General features: G+C 36.1%; 1 protein-coding gene across 1 annotated transcript in view; it reads left to right on the top strand.

Moving 5' to 3' along the window:
• Positions 1-20,987, top strand: part of ENTHD1 (ENTH domain containing 1) — an 80,090-nt gene that overhangs the window by 21,144 nt on the left and 37,959 nt on the right. Inside the window, exon 3 of the mRNA XM_049693924.1 lies at positions 16,540-16,663. Within this exon, the coding sequence (XP_049549881.1) occupies positions 16,546-16,663 (118 nt within the window). The 5' untranslated portion in view covers positions 16,540-16,545. The remainder of the gene's footprint in view (positions 1-16,539; positions 16,664-20,987) is intronic.

Genomic DNA, 20,987 nt, shown 5'->3' with positions numbered 1-20,987 from the left:
TTTTCTCCATCTCTGTTGTTTTGTTATTTCTAGAATGTTGTGTAAATGGACACAGACTATACGTAACTTTTTGAGATAGATTTTATTTTTCACTCAGCATAATGCTCTTGAGATCCACTCAGGTTGTTGCATGAATCAATAATTCATGCCTTTTTATTGTTAAGTAGCATCCCATAGTATAGATGTACCAGAGTTTATTCAACCATTCACCCACTGAAGGATAGTTGAGTGTTTCCAGTTTGGGGCTGTTTATGAATAAAGCTGCTGTGAACATCTGTGTACAGGTTTTTGTATGTGAAGTTTTCATATATCTGGGATAACTGTCCAAGAGTGCGCTTGCTGGATTGCATGGTAAGTGCATACTAAGTTTTTTAAGAAACTGTCAGACGGTTTTCCAGTGTGGCTGTACCGTCTTACATCCACCAGCAGTGTATGAGAGATCCAGTTTCTCTGCATCCTCACCCACTTTTGGTATTACCACTATTTTAATTTTAGTTATTCTACTAGGTTTCTGGTGAGATCTCATTGTGGTTTTAATTGGTGTTTCCCAAATGGCTAATGATATTGAACATCTTTTTATGTGCTTATTTGTGCCATCATAACTTCTCTTTGGTTAAATATATATATTCATATTTTTTGCCCATTTTCTAACTAGGTTGTTTTTTACCATTGAGTTTTGAGAATTCGTCATTTATTCTGGATTCAAGTCCTTTGTCAGAGAGGTGACCTGCATATATTTTCTTCCAGTCTGTGGCTTGTCTTTTCTTTTTAACAGTATCTTAACAGAGCAACAGTTTTAAATTTTGGTGAAGTCCAATTTATCAATTTTGTGAATCGTGCTTTTGGTGTCATATCTAAGAACTCTTTGTCTAACCCAAGGTTGTGTAGATTTTCTCCTAAAAGCTTTATAGTTTCATGCTTTCCATTTAGGTCTGTGATCTATTTTTTTTTTTTTTTTGCGGTACGTGGGCCTCTCACTGCCGTGGCCTCTCCCGTTGCGGAGAACAGGCTCCGGTCGTGCAGGCTCAGCAGCCATGGCTCACGGGCCCAGATGCTCCGCGGCACGCGGGATCCTCCCGAACCGGGGCACGAACCCATGTCCCCTGCATCGGCAGGCGGACTCTCAACCACTGCGCCACCAGGGAAGCCCTGTGATCTATTTTGATTTAACTTTTGTATAAGGTGTGAAGTACAGGTTGAGGTTTTAAAAAAAAAAAAAAATTTCTTTTCCCTACAGATATCCAATTGTTTCAACACCATTGTTGAAAAGACTTAAATTTTACTCTAATATGCTTAAGTGTGATTTTCCTTCTCTTTCTTCTTTGTCACCCAATGAGACTTTCCAGTGGAAGGTCTTTCATCTTTATTTAATTCTGAGACAGTTATCTCTGGTTCAAATATTTCTTACTTTATTTTCATTTTCTCTCTTTCTTATATGGGCTCTTCTTATCTGGATATTAGTAATTCCCTTTCTATCTTCATATCTCTTAACTTTTCTTTATAGTTCCTATTTATTGTTTTCTTTTTTCTTCCTCTAGAGTTTCTCAATCTGATCTTCCAGTTTAATAATTTGTTCTCAGCTATGTTCATTCCACTGTTTATCCCATCTGTGTTCTCTATTTCAACATTCTGTTTTTACATTTGATATTTAATATTTCTATTTCATTCTTTTTATTGTGTTTTTTCCTGTTTCATGTTGCTTATCCCTTTCCTTATTTATTTTAGTATGTGTATTAAGTTTATTTTAAATTCTTGGTCCATCTTTTCTAATATCTGTGCTTCTGAAAAAACCTGTAATTCGGTTTTTTTTTTTAATAGTTTTGATCCCCAAATGACTGGTTACCCCTCCGGGTTATGGCTGCTCTGTCTAGGATTGCTAGAGGTTGCACCTTAGTCTGTGTCAGCCCTATCAGCTTAAGTGGAACGTAGGGGAAGTGGACTCTACGGTGGAGAGCACCTCTCTCCCCTCCCCGTTCCCTCCAAGAATACCAGAGTTAATCATTCCTCACTCTGAGGATCAATGCCTCAAATTAGATCTTTATCCTTAGCACCCCAAGAAGAAGCAGATTTAGAGGGAGACACTCCTTAAATTGTAAACCACCTGCCCTGGGGGATTGGAAAAGGAAGTGTGAAGAAGCATCTTCTCAAGCCTACCTAGTCAGTCCCCACTGAGTGTTCTTACCTCCTCAGGGCTTCTGCACTCACCAGAAGCACTCCCTCCCGAGTTTAGCTCTCTGACTCACAGCAGGTGCGCAGGCAGGTTCCAAGGCATTGAGTGGGCAGTAATTCCACCAACTCCTTCCTTATTTTGTTCAACCATTGCACAGGCCACCTTCTGCCCCAGGCTAAAGCCAACTAGACACCCTCACACCCCTCACACACAAACATACCAGTTCAGAATAGCCACGCCATCTCTCCTGCGGCCCCTCACGGTTTTCTTCTCATTTAAAAAAAATTTTTTTATTGGGGTATAGTTGATTTACAATGTTGTATTAGTTTCAGGTATACAGCAAAGTGAATCTGTTATACATATACATGTATCCAACTCTCTTTTAGATTCTTTTCCCATATAGACCATTACAGAGTATTGAGTAGAGCTCCCTGTGCTATACAGTAGGTCCTTATTCATTATCTATTTTATATATAGTAGTGTGTGTGTGTGTGTCAATCCCAGTCTTCCAATTTACTCTTCCCCCCTTCCCCCCCAGTTAACCATAAGTTTATTTTCTACATCTGTAACTCTGTTTCTGTTTTGTAGATAAGTTCATTTGTAGCCTTTTTGTTTAGATTCCACATATAAGCGATATCATATGATATTTGCCTTCCTCTGTCTGACTTCACTCAGTATGACAATCTTTAGGTCCATCCATGTTGCTGCAAATGGCATTACTTTGTTCTTTTTTATGGCTGAGTAATATTCCATTGTACTGTATATATGTACGACATCTTCTTTATCCATTCCTCTGTTGATGGACATTTAGGTTGCTTCCATGTCCTGGCTATTGTACATAGTGCTGCAATGAACATTGGGGTACATGTATCTTTTCAAATTATGGTTTTCTCTGGATAAATGCCCAGGAGTGGGATTTCAGGGTCATATGGTTTTAGTTTTAGTTTTTTAAGGAAACTCCATACTGTTCTCCCTGGTGACTGTATCAGTGTAGGAGTACACTGTAGCATAGGAGGGTTCCCTATTCTCCACCCCCTCTCCAGCATTTATTGTTTGTAGATTTTTGATGATTGTCATTCTGACCAGTGTGAGATGATACCTCATTGTAGTTTTGATTTGCATTTCTCTAATAATTAGTGATGTTGAGCATCTTTTCATGTGCTTTTTAACCATCTGTATGTCTTCTTTGGCTAAATGTCTATTTAGATCTTCCTCCCATATACCTAGGAATAAACCTACCTAAGGAGGCAAAAGACCTATACTCAGAAAACTATAAGATACTGATGAAAGAAATAAAAGATGGCACAAACAGATGGAGAGATATACCATGTTCTTGGATTGGAAGAATCAATATTGTGAAAATGACTGTACTACCCAAAGCAATCTACAGATTCAATGCAATCCTTATCAAATTACCAACGTCATTTTTCACAGAATTAGAACAAAAAATTCTTCTCATTTTGATGTCATCCCCTTATAGGATCTCCAAGCTTGATCCTGAGGGAGGGGGCCACTGAATCAGAACTGGAACCTGCTCTGTTCTTCAGTGTTCTCTGACCTTCCCAGACGTGCACCTACTTACTTCTATTTGTACTTTCACATAAGAACACACATCTTTAATTCTGGCATATATAACTCCTCAAATAATATTTTTTTCTCTATTTCCTTGACATTTTTTTTTTCTGATTAATTTCTTTTAGGTATATATTGGGCCACTTAATCTCTCATTTTCTATGTCTTTCAACTGCTTTATTTTATTAAAATTTTTATTGAAATATAGTTAATGTGCAATATTATGTTAGTTTCAGGTATACTACATAGTGATTTGACATTTGCATACATTATGAAATAGTCATTGTGTTAAGTCTAGGAACCGTCTGTCCCCAACAACTGCTTTTAAAAGTAGATTTTTGTAAAAAAAATAAAAAAGAAAAATGGTCATGAAGAACCTAGGGGCAGGACGGGAATAAAGATGCAGACCTACTAGAGAATGGACTCGAGAATATGGGGAGGGGGAAGGGTAAGCTGGAACAAAGTGAGAGAGTGGCATGTACATATATACACTACCAAACGTAAAACCATAAAACGGATAGCTAGTGGGAAGCAGCCGCAGAGCACAGGGAGATCAGCTCAGTGCTTTGTGACCACCTAGAGGGGTGGGATAGGGAGGGTGGGAGGGAGGGAGACGCAAGAGGGAAGAGATATGGGGATACATGTATATGTATAGCTGATTCACTTTGTTAAAAAGCAGAAACTAACACACCATTGTAAAGCAATTATACTCCAATAAAGATGTTAAAAAAAAAAACTTAAAAAAAAAAAGTAGTTTTTTGTTTCATTATGTCTCCATGCTGCATTTTAGGTAATTAATCAGAACCATCTTCCAGTTCATTTTCTTCTCCTTTCACCTCTGTCCACTCTAGAATTTTCCCTGTCCATTAAGTGTTTTATTTCGATAGCTATTGCATTGCTTTTTTACAGGATATTCATTTGTACTCATTTCATCTCTGCCTGTTTTGGCTTCTTGTTTTTTTATTTCTTTAAATTAATGCTATCCTTTCCATTTTCTTTTTGAGAACTAAATATACTTAGTTTTATATGCTTTTTAGATTTCTTAGTTTCATTTTGTCAGGAGTGGGTTCAGTTTTCTTTCTGTGTTTTGGAAAACTGGTTTGTAAGCTCTCCTTGAGTGGCTCAAGTTTTTTATCTTTCTTATTCTCTGAGTGTCCTTAACCTTTCCTGCCTAACAGTTTTTCATTTGCCTCCTCCTGACACCTGGGACTACGTAGCACATTCAGAACCTACCCAGGCAGCTTGGGGCTCCTTTCTTTTGCTCATGTCAGAGATATTGCAGATCCGGTCCCCAGACCACAGGATGCTGTGGCTCAGTTGCTAGTGAAGTTTAGTTCTCACCTGCTTGTATACTACTTTTAGAAGCCATAGTCCCAGGCTGTGACTGATGCCAGGTTATTTCAGCTTCCTTTGTAAGTAGTGAAGCTCAATGCCCGGCGTAGTTTCAAGCAGTGAGCCCATATTCAGCACTCCTATCTTGGATGGTCAGAAACTAACACACCACAGTGGTAAATCTGTGTTTACCACTCTGGAATTGAGCTTCTGGTTTTCTCTGCTTTTTTCTGGACCCAAAGTCCCAAAGGTCCACAGCTTCAGCCTCCTTACCATCATGTGTTTTGTGTTCGTGCTCTCATCCATGAAGATGTTCATCTTGTCTTTTAGCATGACTGTACCTTTAATTCTCACCTTTGTATTTTCTCTTTCATTACTATGTGTTTGGAGAACACATATCCCTGAAATATGAACACATAGAACCATCTTGACTGGAAACCTGTTCCACTCAAGACTGTATGAAATTATCTCATTGATTCATTCTTCTGTTTTATGTGTGTTTCTCCTACTAAAAGGAAAGATCCTCTTCAGGTGCTTTAGAGGCCTTTCTAGTCTTATTCATTATTGAATCTTCAGTTGTCAAATTCTTGTTAATGAAAAGTGAAATGAATGAATGAGTAGACACTCAGTATTAGCTCCCTTCCCCTCTTTTCCTGTGATACAGGCTTGTTTGGCCTTCTGCTCAGAATGCTTTGTTTAGTGTTCTGCCACAGTTCCTGTGAGGGAGGGTTGAAATTATTTCTTGGCCTTCTGTTCCCAGCCCTTTTCCCCAACCAACTAGGTATTGGATTTACAAGATTTTCTAGCAGCTCAGAAAAGTACATAAAATTAAAATTTCACTGTTTCTTAATTGCATAATAGTCCACAGATTGAAAATACATAGGTTATTTTCAAAGATATGACATTAAGTCAAAATGATTTTAAAATCTGTGATCAGTTTATTTGCTCCTGATGGCTTTTAAAGAAGAGAATAGACTTGAATAATCTTATGTGCTTTAGAGGGTAACAAAGACATAAAATATCACCTAGTGGTTTTTTTTTTTTAATCAGTCTTTAAATTCTCATTATTATTGTTTTTTCTTACTTTAGAAGAACCCACCGTAATTGGCTTACATCATTTCACGTCTTATATCTGTGAGCAGAAAATGGTACCCTTATCTCAAAAGAAGTTTAAAGCTAGATTTTCCTTTTTCAGAGCATTACTATATCAGGACACTATTCCATCATCCTACTGACAAGCATTACTGTTATTACTGTCATGAACATTTGATGCAATCCAATATGTCCTCTTCAGTAATCTGCTTTTGTAGCATAAGACAAAACCTACCAAGTTGAGTAGTAAATCTAATTGTTGTTGCCAAATGTACTGCATCTACGTTAAAATTTTCATGTTTTTAATACAGAATGAGAAAGAAATGATATCGTTGATTGCTTAGGAAAAATGAGGAGTGCTTAAAAAAATCTTTTAAAAACTTTAAATGGAAACTTCTTTTAACTATTTTCTTTCTACAAATGTGAAAATGATCTAAAAGCAGTAAATAAAATTCTTAACAGAATAGGGCTTTCAAAAGCAGAATAGTACTTGCCTCTGATACCGTCAAAACTAAGGAAAGCCTTTAAATTTATGACACTTGGATGAGTTTTCTCTCTGTGTACTGTCCAGAATTTTTATTATTAAATTTGCTAATTAATAAGACTATTTGTAGCTTTTCACCAGCTCAAAAGACCTTCCTCTTTTCTTGCTTGAGGAGATTCAACAATGAGGTTATGATTTTTTTGGTCTCAGTTGTTTCCATAGCAACAGTTAGGGATGCTATAAATTGGTTCACACAAAAGTAAATCTGACCGAAGCCTTCAGTGTAGTTGTGCATTACTAAATCGCTAGTGACAGAAGATAACTGTTTACGTCTTACTGCCTCTGTTTATTATTTGTTAGGTGAAGAGTAAACAGTTTTTATCCTTGGATCTATTAGCATATAATTTATTATATTTGCAAAAATTTGAACTCATCAAAGCTGTTAGAGAAATGGAAATTATACTTATTCTAATTATGTTAATTCACCATCCTTTTACCGCTTTTCTGCATCATTGCTTTGTGCTTAAAAGTCCTTTGTTTTCATGTTTGGGCTTTTATTCTTTTTAAGTTAGAAAATACTTGTTGAAAAAAGTTTAAACAATATAAAAGGGTAAAGAGTGAAAAACAAAGTTTCTTCTTACTTCTCTATACTCTTTCAGTTCCCTTCCTCAGAGGCAATCATTACAAAGATTTTTATGAATTTTGGGGGGGAAATTTTCTGTGTCCATACATTTTTTACCTAAATGGATTCATTCAAGATATACTGCTCATTCATTCAAGATATGCATACTTTTAACTAAATAATATATCTTCATCTTTCTCTATAATAAATGCAATCATTCGATGTAAATTGTTCCAAAATACGCTTTTTTCACTAAACTATATATTATGGACATATTTCTATATTAGTACATATAGATTGCTGTATTCTTTTTTCATTATCACCATTATTATTAATTTTTCAAAAAAGATTTAAACACAAGGAGGGAAAGAACAGGGGACTAATTCACACACTTAATAGAAGTCTCAATAATCAACCTTCTGTTCGCAAATATTACAACTTCCCTAAGGTAGCTACTAGACACATGTGACTATTTAAATTTAAATTAATAAAATTAAATGAAAACTTTAGTTTCTCAGGCACACTAGCCACGTTTCAAATGCTCAACAGTCACATATGGCTGGAGGCTACCATGTTGGATGGTGCAGATGAGAACATTTCTAGTATTGAAGAAAATGCTGTTGGACAGTGAGGGTACCACCCTTGCTGCTTTAAGGCCTGGAGGTAGAGAACTTGCAGAGACAGAGGCCAAGATGTCAAGGGTATGTGGTTTTCCTTTAAAATTGTAAGGGATTTCCAATGCAGCATCAAAAAATGGACATTTAAAAAAATCTCTTTATCAACAGTAAACATAAAAATTAGTTCTTATCACAACTTCAGATAGAATGCATAGCTGCCAGGAATTTTTCTGTTTCTTTTTTCTTTTTACATCATGAAATGATTACCACGGTTAAGTTTAGTAAACATCCATCATTTCATATAGATACAAAATAAAAGAAAAAAACGTTTTTCCTTGTGATGAGAATTCTTAGGATTTACTTTCTTAACAACTTTCATATATAATATACAGCAGTGTTAATTATATTTATCATGTTATACATTACATCCCTAGTACTTATTTATCTTGTGCTGTATTCTTTTTTTTTTTTTTGCGGTACGCGGGCCTCTTACTGTTGTGGCCTCTCCCGTTGCGGAGCACAGGCTCCGGACGCGCAGGCTCAGCGGCCATGGCTCACAGGCCCAGCCACTCCACGGCATGTGGGATCTTCCCGGACCGGGGCACGAACCTGTGTCCCCTGCATCGGCAGGCAGACTCTCAACCACTGTGCCACCAGGGAAGCCCCAAATGTGCCTTTTTTTTAACAGCTTCTAGATATTAAGTCATTTCTAAAACGACTTTCTCTAGCCTAAGACTTTATAAAATGTCACCTTGGCTTTTTATTTTAACAGACTATTATTTAGATCAGTTTTAGATTCAGCAAAATTGAGAAGAAGGTACAGAGATTTCCCTATATACGCCCATCCCCACCCCACACCCCACTATCAGTATCCCTCATCAGAGTGGTACATTTGTTATCATCAGTGAACCTAAATTAACACTTCAATATCACCCAAAGACCATAGTTTACATTAGGGTTCACTCCTGGTGTTGTATAGTCTAAAGATTTTGACAAATGTATAATGTTATGTATCTGCCATTATTATATAGAGAATAGTTTCATTGCACTAAAAACCCTCTGTGCTCCACCTATTCACTCCTTCCTCCCCACTAACCCCTGGCAACCAATTATTCTTTTACACTCTCCATAATTTTACCTTTTCCAGGAAGTCATATACTTGGAATTATACAGTGTGAAGTCTTTTCAGATTGACTTCTTTTACTTAGTAATATGCATTTAAGATTTCTCCATATCTTTTCATGACTTGATAGCTCATTTCTTTTTAGTGCTGAATAACATGCCATTGTTTCGATATACCACAGTTTATTAATCCATTCACCTACTGAAGGACATCTTGCTTGCTTCCAACCTTTGGCAATTATGAATAAAGCTACTATAAACAATGATGTGTAGGTTTTTGTGTGGACATAAATTTTTAACTCCTTTGGGTATATACCAAGGAGCGCAGTTGCTGAGCTCTGTGGTAATAGCATGTTTATTTTTGTAAGAAACTATCCCAGTCTTTTTATGCTTTAATTTTAAAAATGTATTTAAATGCTATCTATCAAGAATTTGTTTTGATAGATGGAGAGTGTTAGAGATCCACTTTAAAAAGAAAAAATTTATTCAGTTGGTTGTTCCGGGGCTTAGTTGTGGCACATGGGCTCCTTAGGTGTGGCAGTGAACTCTTAGTTGTGGCATGCCTATGGGATCTAGTTCCCTGACCAGGGATCAAACCCAGGCCCCCTGCATTGGGAGCATGGAGCCTTATCCACTGTGCCACCAGGGAAGTCCCTAGAGCTCCACTTTAAAAATTTTATTTTTACAAATGATAATCAGTTGTCTCAGCATCATTTGTTGAATAATCTATCTTTTCCCCATTGATTTGAAATGTGGCTTCAATCACATAATAAATTCCCATTTATATTTGGCCCCATTCCTGGATTTTCCATTTGTTTATATTAAAGAAGTAACATGTAAAGATAAACCATAACATTAAAAAAGAAAGAAATACAGAAAAAGAAAAAAAAGAAAAGGAAGGAAGGTAGGGGACAGAAGGAACAAGGTAGAGAGGGGAAATAGCTAGATTTCTTTGATTATACCTTGTTTTTAGATTTGTCATTGGAACCCTGGAAATATTTTGCACAATTATAAGACAAAAGTGAACTAAAGAAAATAATCCCTAAAAATGTAAAATAAAATTTACCTTTCATTCAGTTGGTATTTTTATTCTGAGATGTTGGTACTTTTTATCTGAGATTATGTGAGTATAATGTGGCGTGAATCAAATAATAATCATGTGGTACTTTATTTGCTTCATCTTTGGTGTCCTTGACACCTGGGATTCTGAGTATCAGAGAAAGAACATAGGGATGTAAATGAGAAGAGATTGCCGGAACCCAACAGATCAGAATTGAATTGGGTGAATTTTACCTTAAAATTTTTTTGGTAATTGAAAAACTTCTAAATTATCCATAGGTCAAAGAGGAAGCTCAGAGGAAATTTTAGAATACATAGAGCTAAATGAGAAGGCAACACAACATATCAAAATATATGAGACACAACTAAAGTAGAGGTGAGAAGGAAGGTTATAGCCCTAAATGCTTAAATTAGAAAAGAGGAATATAATTTTTAAAAAAAGAGAGAAAAGGTCTAAAATCAATAATCTAAGTTCCTTCTTCAAAAAATCTAAGAAAAGCAAAATAAACCTATAGGAAACAGAAGAAAGGGAATAGTAAAGAGCAGAAATCAGTGAAATTGAGAACAGGAAAGCGGTTAACAGAGAAAATGAATGATACAGAAAGCCAGTTCTTTGAAAAATATGTAATTGATGAACCTGTAGTAACACTGACAAAGATAAAGAGAAAAGATCCAAATCACCAATATCAGGATGGAATGGGATATCACTGCAGTTCTTGTAGCCATAAAAGGACAATAAAGTATTACTACGAATTTTATGCTCATAAAATTGACAACTTAGAAGAAATAGAACAATTTCTAAGAAAGTACAAACTACTAAAACTCAAACAAGATGAACCACAACCTGCAGCTCTTACAAAAATTGAATTTATAAGTGTCCTGAAAAAAAAAAGTCTCTGGACCCAGATGGTTTTACTGGAGAATTATATCAAACTTTTTTTTTTGTTTTGGTCACACTGTGAGGCTTGTGGGATCTTAGTTCCCTGACCAGGGATTGAATCCATGCCCCCTGCAGTGGAAGCTCAGAGTCCTAACCACTGGACTGCCAGGGAATTCCCTACCAAACTTTTAAAGAAGGATTAGCATGAGTTTTACATCCAGAAAATAGGAGGGAACCCTTCCCAATTCATTTTATGAGGTATTACCCTGATACCAACACCAGACAAAAACAATATGAGGGGCTTCCCTGGTGGTGTAGTGGTTGAGAATATGCCTGCCAATGCAGGGGACATGGGTTCGAGCCCTGGTCTGGGAAGATCCTGCATGCTACAGAGCAGCTAGGCCCGTGAGCCACAATTACTGAGCCTGCACGTCTGGAGCCTGTGCTCCGCAACAAGAGAGGCTGCGATAGTGAGAGGCCCGTGGACCGCGATGAAGAGTGGCCCCCACTTGCCACAACTAGAGAAAGCCCTCGCACAGAAACGAAGACCCAACACAGCCATAAATAAATAAATAAAAATTTTTTAAAATATATGAAAAAAGAAAATACAGACTATTACCTCTCATGAAATTATACAGAAACCCTCAAAAAGACTTATCCAGTTGAATCCAACAATGTATAAAAAGAATTGTATACCATGACCAAGTGGGATTTGATCTAGGTATGGAAGGCTGGTTCAACATTTGAAAATCAGTCAATGTAGTTCATCATATCTACAGATTAAAGAAGAAAAAATCAGGATTATGTCAAGTGATGCAGAAAAGCATTTGACATAATTCAACACCCATTTAAGATAAAAACTCTTAACAAATTATAAATAGAAGGGAATTTCCTTAAATTGATAAAGATCATCTATACAAAACCTACAGCTAGTATAATGGAACAGGACCCTATGGTCTATGCCTTCCATGTCCTCAGCCTGCCTTTTGTCTGTGGAAAAGCTTTAGCCAAAGAATAAGTTTAATCAGAGAAGTGAGAAAATGCAGAAACAAAGGAAAACAGTCAAAGAAGACCAAATAATAATAGTTTAGTCATCGAGCATAGTCAAGGACCTTTAAGCTCCTTCTCAAGGGCTATAGATAATATTCTGAGCCGTATCCTGTGAAGTGTCTTATAGGTACTGAAACCCCCACCAGGTGGAAGAGGTTAACTACATGATGACCAGACTGTAGCCATGACATAAGCTGGTACAACTCCAAGAATTGGCCCCAAGGAAATGGGAACAAACTGATCTTGGAACTGAAGATTAACTGTACTTAAAACAATCAAGATGACGCTGATCAGACCACCAATGACCAATTTCAAGATGACTGTCAGAGTTGACTGTGCTGTTTCTGCATGTAGCCCCCTCCCTAAGCCTATAAAAGCTCCTGCTCACTGATTGTCAGTGGGGGGGAGTCGACCTTTGGACAGACGTCCACCCTCCCCTCCCCAGTTGCTGGTATCCAAAATAAAGCAAACTTTCCTCTTCACCAGTATGGCCTCTTTATTGGCTTTTGAGCGGCAGCTGGACCCCACTTTTGGTTACACTGACATCATAAATAAGGGTGAATGCTTTCCCTCTAAGATAAGGAACAAGGCAAGGACTCTTATTCAACATAGTATAGGAAGTTCTAGCCACTGTAATAAGGCAAGAAAAAGAAAGGAAAAGCATGCAGAATTTAAAGGAAGAAATAAAATTGTCCTTATTTACAGGTGACATGATTGTTTGCATAGAAAATCTCAAGGAAACGATACAACAAACCTCATAGAACCAGTAAGTGAATTCAACAAGGTTGTAGGATATAAGATCAACATACATAAATCAATTGCATTTTTATATACTAACAGTGAACATATACTAACAGTAACTGAAATTAAGACATATGCCATTTATAATCACTTCCCTGGAATGAAGTCCTTAGGTATAATTATAACAAAACCTGTACAGGATCAGTATACTGAAAATTATAAAATACTGATGAAAGAAATTAAAACCACCCAATTAAACACCTACCATGTTCATGGATTGGAAGACTCCACAAAGTAAAGATATCATAGTAAAACTGCCCCTAATTACTCTATAGGTTTGATGCACTTCCTGTTAAAATTTCAGCAAAGTTTTTGTAGACATAGATAATAAGCTTATTCTAAAATTTGTATGGAGGGACTTCTCTGGTGGTCCAGTGGTTAAGACTCTGTGCTTCCAATGCAGGGGGCATGGGTTTGATCCCTGGTTGGGAACTAAGATCCCACATGCTGCACAGCATGGCCAAAAGATTTTTAAAAATAAATAAATAAATAAATTTTGTATGTAAAGGCACAGGGCCTAGAATAGCTTAAACCATCTTGGGAAAAAAAAAAAAAAGTGGGAGTAATCACTCTGCCTGATATTAAAGCCTACTGCATAGCTACTGTAATCAAGGGAGTGTGGTATTGATAGAGAGACACTTAGGTCAGTGGAACAGAATTGAGAACCAAGAAATAGACCCACACAAATATAGCCAACTGATTTTTGACAAAGTGCAAAAGAAATTCAAAGGAGAGGGATAACTTTTTCATCAAATGATGTTGGAGCAGCTAGACATTCATAGGCAAAACCATGAAACTCAACTTAAACCTTATACAGAAATTCACTCCAAATGGATCACAGATTTAAATGTAAAATGAGAAGCTATAAAACTTTAAGAAAAATATTTGAGAAAAGTCTTGGGGTCTAGGGCTGGCCAAAAGCATGATCCGTAAAAGAAAACAAAAATGATGTCAGACCTCATCACAATTTGAAAAATTTTGCTCTGTGAAAGACTCTGTTAAGAGGATGTAAAGGCAAACCACAAACTGGGAGAAAACATTTGCAAACCACATAACCAGCAAAGAACTAATACCTGGAGTATATAAAGAAGTCTCAAGACCCAACAGTTAAAAAACAAACAATCCAATTAGAAAATGGGCAAATGATATAAACAGTCATTTCAGCAAATACAGGTAACAGATAAACAGATGGAAAGATCAACATCATTAGCCTTTAGGAATATATAATTTTGAAATATGAAATATCAAAATAGCTAAAATAAAAAACAGTGACAACACCAAATGCTGGTGATCATGCAGAGATACTGGATCACTCATGTATCACTGGTGGGAATGTAAAATTGTACAGCTACTCTGGAAAACAGTTTGACAGTTTCTTATAAACTAAGTATGTAGCTACCATAAGACCCAGCATTTTCACTGTTAGGCATTTATCTCAGAGATATGAAAACTTATTTTCATACACTGTACACTGTGTTCACAGCAGCTTTATTATAGCACAATTCTGGAAACAATCTAGATGGCCTATAACAGGTTAAACCAACTGTGATACATCTATACCATGGACACTACTTGACAATAAAAAGGAACAAGTTACTGATACATGCAACAACTTGGATGAATCTCCGGGAATTATGCCAGGTGAAAAAAGCCAATCCCAAAAGGTTACATCCTGTATGATTCCATTTATGTAACATTCTTCAAATGTCGAAATTACAGAAATGAAGAATAAATTAGTAGTTGTGGGGAGCAGAGCATGGTAATAAAAAGGCATCAGGAAGGAGCCTTATGGTGATAGAAATGTTCTGTATTTCGATCATATCAATGTCAATATCCTAGATATGATATTGTACTATAATTTTGCAAGATGTTGCCTTTAAGGGAAACTGGATAAAGGATACACAAGATCTCTCTGTATTATTTCTTACAACTGGATATGAATCTACAATGACTTCAGAATAAAAGCTGAATTATGAAAAGTGGCAAATCACTTGGAAAGTGGTTTGACAGTTTCTAATGAAGTTAAAAATAAACCTATCCTATGACCTAGTCATCCTACTCCTGTGTAAATATCCAGGATTAATGAGTGCATTTGGCCCCAAAAAGATTTGTGCAAGAATATTCATAGTAGCTTTATTCATAATAGCTGAAATATGGAAACACCCCAAATGTCCATATGCAGGAGAATGGATAAACAAATTGAGATATTTTCATGCAATGGAATACTTCTTACAGAAAAACAAACAAGCTACCGATACACACAAAATATGGATGAATCTCACAAATATTATGTTAAGCAGTGGGGATCAGATACAAAAGAATATATAGGGTATGATGACATTTATATGAAGTTCAAGAACAGGCAAACTTATTGATGGTGATAGAAGGTAGAATACTGTTTACTGGTGGCGGGGGTATGGTATCAACTGGAAAGTAGCTTGATGGAACTTTCTGGAGTCAAGGAAATGTGGTTATGTAAATATACACATAATGCTAAAAGTTACTGAGCTTTACACTTAAGGTTTTGCATTTACTATATGTTAATTATACCTCAATAAAGTACGGCAAAAAGAATTATCCCCCATTCATGGGGGAAGAAAGACAGGTCAACCCATTCATGGGGGAAGAAAGACAGGTCAACCAGTCCCACTGTGTAGACTTTGTTTGGATCCGTTTCCAGACTAGCTGTAGAAAAACCTGTTTATGATACTTAGGTTAAATTGAAAATCTGAACAGTTTATAATTGATGACATTAAGGAATTATTGTAAAGTTTACAGGTGTAAAATAATTATTATTGTTAAAGAGTTCTTATCGTTTAGAGATACATGTTGAAATAAGTGATATATCTAAGATTTGCTTCAAAATAAAACACACGAGTGGTAAATAAAACAAGACTGGCTGTGAGTTGATTGTTGTTTAACCTACATGATTTTAAATATGGATAAAAGATACACACAGGTAGCTTTGTTATTACCAATGAAACAGAATAATTGGCCTCTGAGATAGTACGTTATAAGGATGCTCAAGGAGTGGTAGGGAAAGTTAATGCCCCAAACAAAATCATTGCTTGTCTGTACCAGGTGTCTTTAGCAAGGAGTGAGAATCTTTTTTTATACTTGGAAGGTATAGTTTTTTATTATTTATTTATTTATTTCAATTGAAGTATAGTTGATTTACAATATTATGTTAATTTCAGGTGTTCAGCATAGTGGTTCAGTATTTTTACAGATACACTCCATTAAAAGTTATTACAAGATAATGACTATAATTCCCTGTCCTATACAGTATATCCTTGTTGTTTATCTATTTTATACATGGTAGTTTGTATCTCTTAATCCCATACCCCTAATTTGCCCCTCCCCCTTGCCTCTCCCCTTTGGTAACCACTAGTTTGTTTTCTATATATATGTCTGTTTCTGTTTTGAATATATGTTCATTTGCATTATTTTTTAGATTCCATATATAAGTGATTTCACTAAGCATAATATTCTCTAGGTCCATCCATGTTGCTGCAAAGGGAGTGGGGATTCTTAAGGGCAGAATACCACCCAACACTAAGTGGACACCCATGTGTGGATAACTTACGTGCAAGTTCTTTCAGTCAAAATGTATTTATGACGATGTTAGCACATAGAGGCACATTGTGTCTCTATAAATTGTCCATTCGTTGTAGCATATTGAAGCAGTGGGGTTAATTATTTTTCTACTTTCATGTGTGTTCTCTTGTTTTCCATAAGGACCTGATGTTATTTTATGAGGATGATCCAAAGCCAGTTTTGCCGACAATTCCTACTTCCATTATCTCGTCAACTACATGGTTGTCAGAAGGGCAAACAGATGTCTGTAACCTCTGGGATGCAGGTAAATTAGGTAAAGAATAAAATTTTTACTCAGAAACATGAATAAGAAACACTGGACAGGAATTGTTTTTCATCAGATTTTATTTTGTTAAATATAGCAACAGTGGCTTTAATTTAACTTTGGTCATGAGGGACCGGGTTAGCATGGATAAATTCAACCCACACAGGGTCAAGATCCTGTAACCTTATTTTACCATTTGTTTCAATGTTTTTTTCTCTTTCATTGTTTTATTTCAAAAATTATTAACTACAAGGCTTAAATCTTTTATAAATTTTTTTAAAGCAGAAAATTTCATTTTAGTTCCTTCTCTTGTTTGTATTAATCTTCTCTTTGATGAAGAGTTTAAATTATGATATTTTTCAGAAGCAAGCATTAGATGAAAATATGAAAAAGCATGATGCATGGTATACCACAAATTGGTTAATCATCTCTTGAGTAATTAACATTAGAGAATGGCATAGTACAAAATTATCCAAAACTGGCCTCCAGTAAATTACGGTATCAAATTCCAACTGGGCTCTACTGCTGCTCAAGATCTGATTGATCCACTGTCGAGCCACTCCATCCCATCTATCCTCCATGAACTCTCAGTTTTCAATACATTCTTCCTCTTGATTTTCTCAGAAAATAGGATGAAAGATCTGCCAGGATGAGAACAAAACGTTCTCAGTAGCTTTTATTCCCTTGTATATCTTTGCTTTTATATCCATCCAGGCATCCTTTTCCTTTTCACAGAGTTGGCTCCTTACGTTCTGAGTTACATCTTCTCCCTCATCTTTGGACCATGCACCTCAATTTTCCCCTTATATAGCACCCTGATATCCAAAATATTAAAACTGAAGTTTATTAGTATAGGTTTATATTACAAGTTCATATGTATATAGTTCACGTATATGAATATAGTTCATGGCTTTCTTATAAAGCCAGTTGTGAGAATGATGAGGATATTTTAATAGACCCCAAAACAAGAAATTGTGGGTTATGGTGATATCTGTAGTACAAGGTTGGCATTATTCACATGAATAATTGGTTATAAGTGGTTACAATACACTGATCCAGAAGTTTGAAAGAAGAACAGTAAGGAAAATGTTTTTGTATTTTAATATCTCCTAACATTTCCACCCCCTAATATTTTTGAATAGACTTTATTTTTTAGAGCAGTTTTAGGTTCACAGCAAAATTGAAGGAAAGTACCAAGATTTCCCCATATAACCCTTGTCCCCAAACGAGCACAGCTTCCCCACTATCAGCATCCCGCACCAGGGTGGTACGTTTGCTGCAATCAGTGAACCTACTTTAACACTTTTTTTAATCACCCAAAGACCATACTTTTCATTTTGGTTCATTCTCAGTGGAGTACATTTTATGGGTTTTGACAAATGTATAAGACATGTATCTACCATTATAGTATTGTACAGAGTATTTCTTTGCTCTAAAAATCCTCTGTGTTCTGCCTATTCATTCCTCCCTCCCCTCTAACCCCTGGAAACCACTGATATTTTAACTGTCTTCATAGTTTTGCCTTTTCCAGAAAGTCATAGAGTTGGAATCATGCAGTCTGTAACCTGTTCAGATTGGCTTCTTTCACTTAGTAATGTGCATTTAGGGTGCCTCCTTGTCTTTTCATGGCTTGATAACTCGTTTCTTTTTAGTGCTGAATAAGATATACTAGAGTATTTATCTGTTTACCTACTGAAGAACATCTTGGTTGTGTCCAAGTTTTGGCAATTATAAATAAAGCTGCCGTCCATATCCTTGTGCAGGTTTTTGTGTTACATGTTTCTCTCTGCCAGCATTTTAATACAAGTGAATTTGAGTATAAATGAGCATCAGAGGCAACCCTTAAGAGGAAGAAGGTCACAAAACATGTCACTTGAGGGATGATTCCACCATTTTACTTGTTTAGGACTCATCTTAATTGGAGGAGGTTTTCCTACTTTTGAGTCTTTCTTTTTTCCAGTCTTTCCTTCACACTGATCTCAGAGATATCTTGCAAATGTAGATCTTAGCATTTCATTTTCCAGCTTAAAAACTTTCAACAATTCTCCACTGCCCATAAGTCTGTTTTTTTATACTGTCATGTAAGACTTTTCATAGTCTGGTCCCAGCCCACCTTTTTTGGCCTCATCACCCAATACTGCCAGTATTCACAATACTTTATGACATTCTATTACTTTCTCTTTAGAATGTCTTTGTTCCAGTTACTTCAGCTGTGTAACACATTGCTCTAAAACTTTTATGGCACAAAATAACCATTTATTCCGCTCATGGATTCTCTGGGTCAAGAATTAGGACAGGGCACAGTGGGGATGACTTGTCTCTGTTCTGTGACATTATGTCTGGGCTTCAGCCCGAGAACACAAATGCTGGGGACAGGAATCATCTGAAGCCTCATTCACTTACGTGTCTGGTAGTTGATGCTTTGCTGTGTCAGCTGGGGCCCTCAGTTTCTCTCCACATGCACCTCTTTATGTAAATCTCTCCACGTGGGTTAGTTTGGGCTTCCTCATAGCATGGTGGCTGGGTTCCAAGGTTGAACATCCTGTGAAAGAAAGGACCAGGCAGGAGCTGAGTAATCTCAAAGTCATGCTGTGAACTTCCTCCCCATTCAGTTTATCAAGGCAATAGAAAAGACTTGCCAAAGTTCAAAGGGAGGGTACGTAGATGCCTACCCCTCCATGGACAACTGTCAATGGCATATTGAAAGAAAAGCATATGGGATGGGATGTGTATTAGCACGGTCATCTTTGGAATATACAGTCTGCCACAGTTCTCCATCAAATAATGTTTAACAAAATCCTATTCAGACAGCAAGGCCCAGCTTCTTTCTCAAGATTATTTTGGCTATTCAACATCTTTTGTGTCTTCAAACAAATTTTAAAATATTTTGTTCTAGTTCTGTGAAAAATGCCATCAGTAATTTGATAGGGATTGCATTGAATCTGTAGATTGCCTTGGCTAGTATGGTCATTTTAACAATATTGACTCTTCCAATCCAAGAACACAGTATATCTTTCCATTTGTGTCATCTTCAGTTTCTTTCATCAGTGTCTTATAGTTTTTGGAGTACAGGTGTTTTGCCTCCTTAAGTAGGTTTATTCCTAGGTATTTTATTCTTTTTGATGCAATAGTAAATGGAATTGTTTCCTTAATTTCTCTTTCTGATATTTCAGAAAGTGTATAGTTAGTGTATATTATTAGTGTATAGAAATGCAACAGATCTCTGTACGTTAATTTTGTATCCAGCAACTTTACTGAATTCAGTGATGAGCTCTAGTAATTTTCTGGTAGCAGAAGTTCTCAGTTTTAATGAGGTAGAATTTTAGTCTTTATAGTTTGTACTTTTTTGTATCTTGTGATTTTTAAAAATTCTTATCTCAAGATCATAAGATATTTATATGTAGGCTAAAATTTTCATAGTTTTGCTTTCCACAACTCAACGCAGCTGGAGTTGGGTTTTGTGTATGATTGAAGCAAGAGTTCATTTTTACTTCTAGATGGATAACCAGCTGTCCCAGCATCATTTATTGCAAAGTCTGCCCTTTCCCCTGATGAACTGAAATATACCATCTATAGCCTAAAGCAAGTTTACACATATGCATGGATTTGCTTCTGGGCCCTCTATTCTGTTCCATAAGTTATTTGGTTATCCCTGCACCAACAGATAGTTTTAATTACTCTACCTTTATAATAATTCTTGATGACTTTTCACTTATTAGTGTTTTGTCTTTTTTTGACCCTTTGCTTTCCCACAAAAAACTTGTCAAGTTCCTCGAAAAAAACCTGTTAGAGTTTTTATTGGCACTACCAATCTTTAAATCAATTTGGAGAAGTGACCTCTTTACGATACCAAATTATTCTGTTTATTTAAGTCTTCTTCAATGTATTATATTTTATAGTTTTTTTTCCCATACAACTCTTATATAGCTTTTGTTAAATTTAGTCCTCGGTACTTTATATATTTTTTGTTGCTACTGTAAAATATATAATTTTATAAACTGTATTTTCTAGCAGTTTGTTGATTGTGAAAATGAGTGGAACTAATTTTTGTATATTGATTTTATAACCAGTAACCTTGCTTAACTAACTCTTATCAATTTTCCTAATTTATTTGTAGATTTGTCTAGATTTCTTACGTTGAAAATCATATCATCTGTGAATGATGGCAGATTTGTTTCACATTTGTAAACCATACTTTGTATTTTATTTTCTTACCTTGCCATGCTAGGCAGAACCACTCAGGCAGTGCTGAACAGAAAGTGTGATTGTGGCCTTCCTAGATTTGGTCTGAATCTTAAAGAGAATGATTTCAGCATTTGCCATT

Source organism: Orcinus orca, chromosome 11, assembly GCF_937001465.1.
Source record: "Orcinus orca chromosome 11, mOrcOrc1.1, whole genome shotgun sequence".
NCBI lineage: Eukaryota > Metazoa > Chordata > Mammalia > Artiodactyla > Delphinidae > Orcinus > Orcinus orca.
Note: the sequence above shows the minus strand (reverse complement) of the source record. Positions and strands in the feature narration are given on the sequence as shown.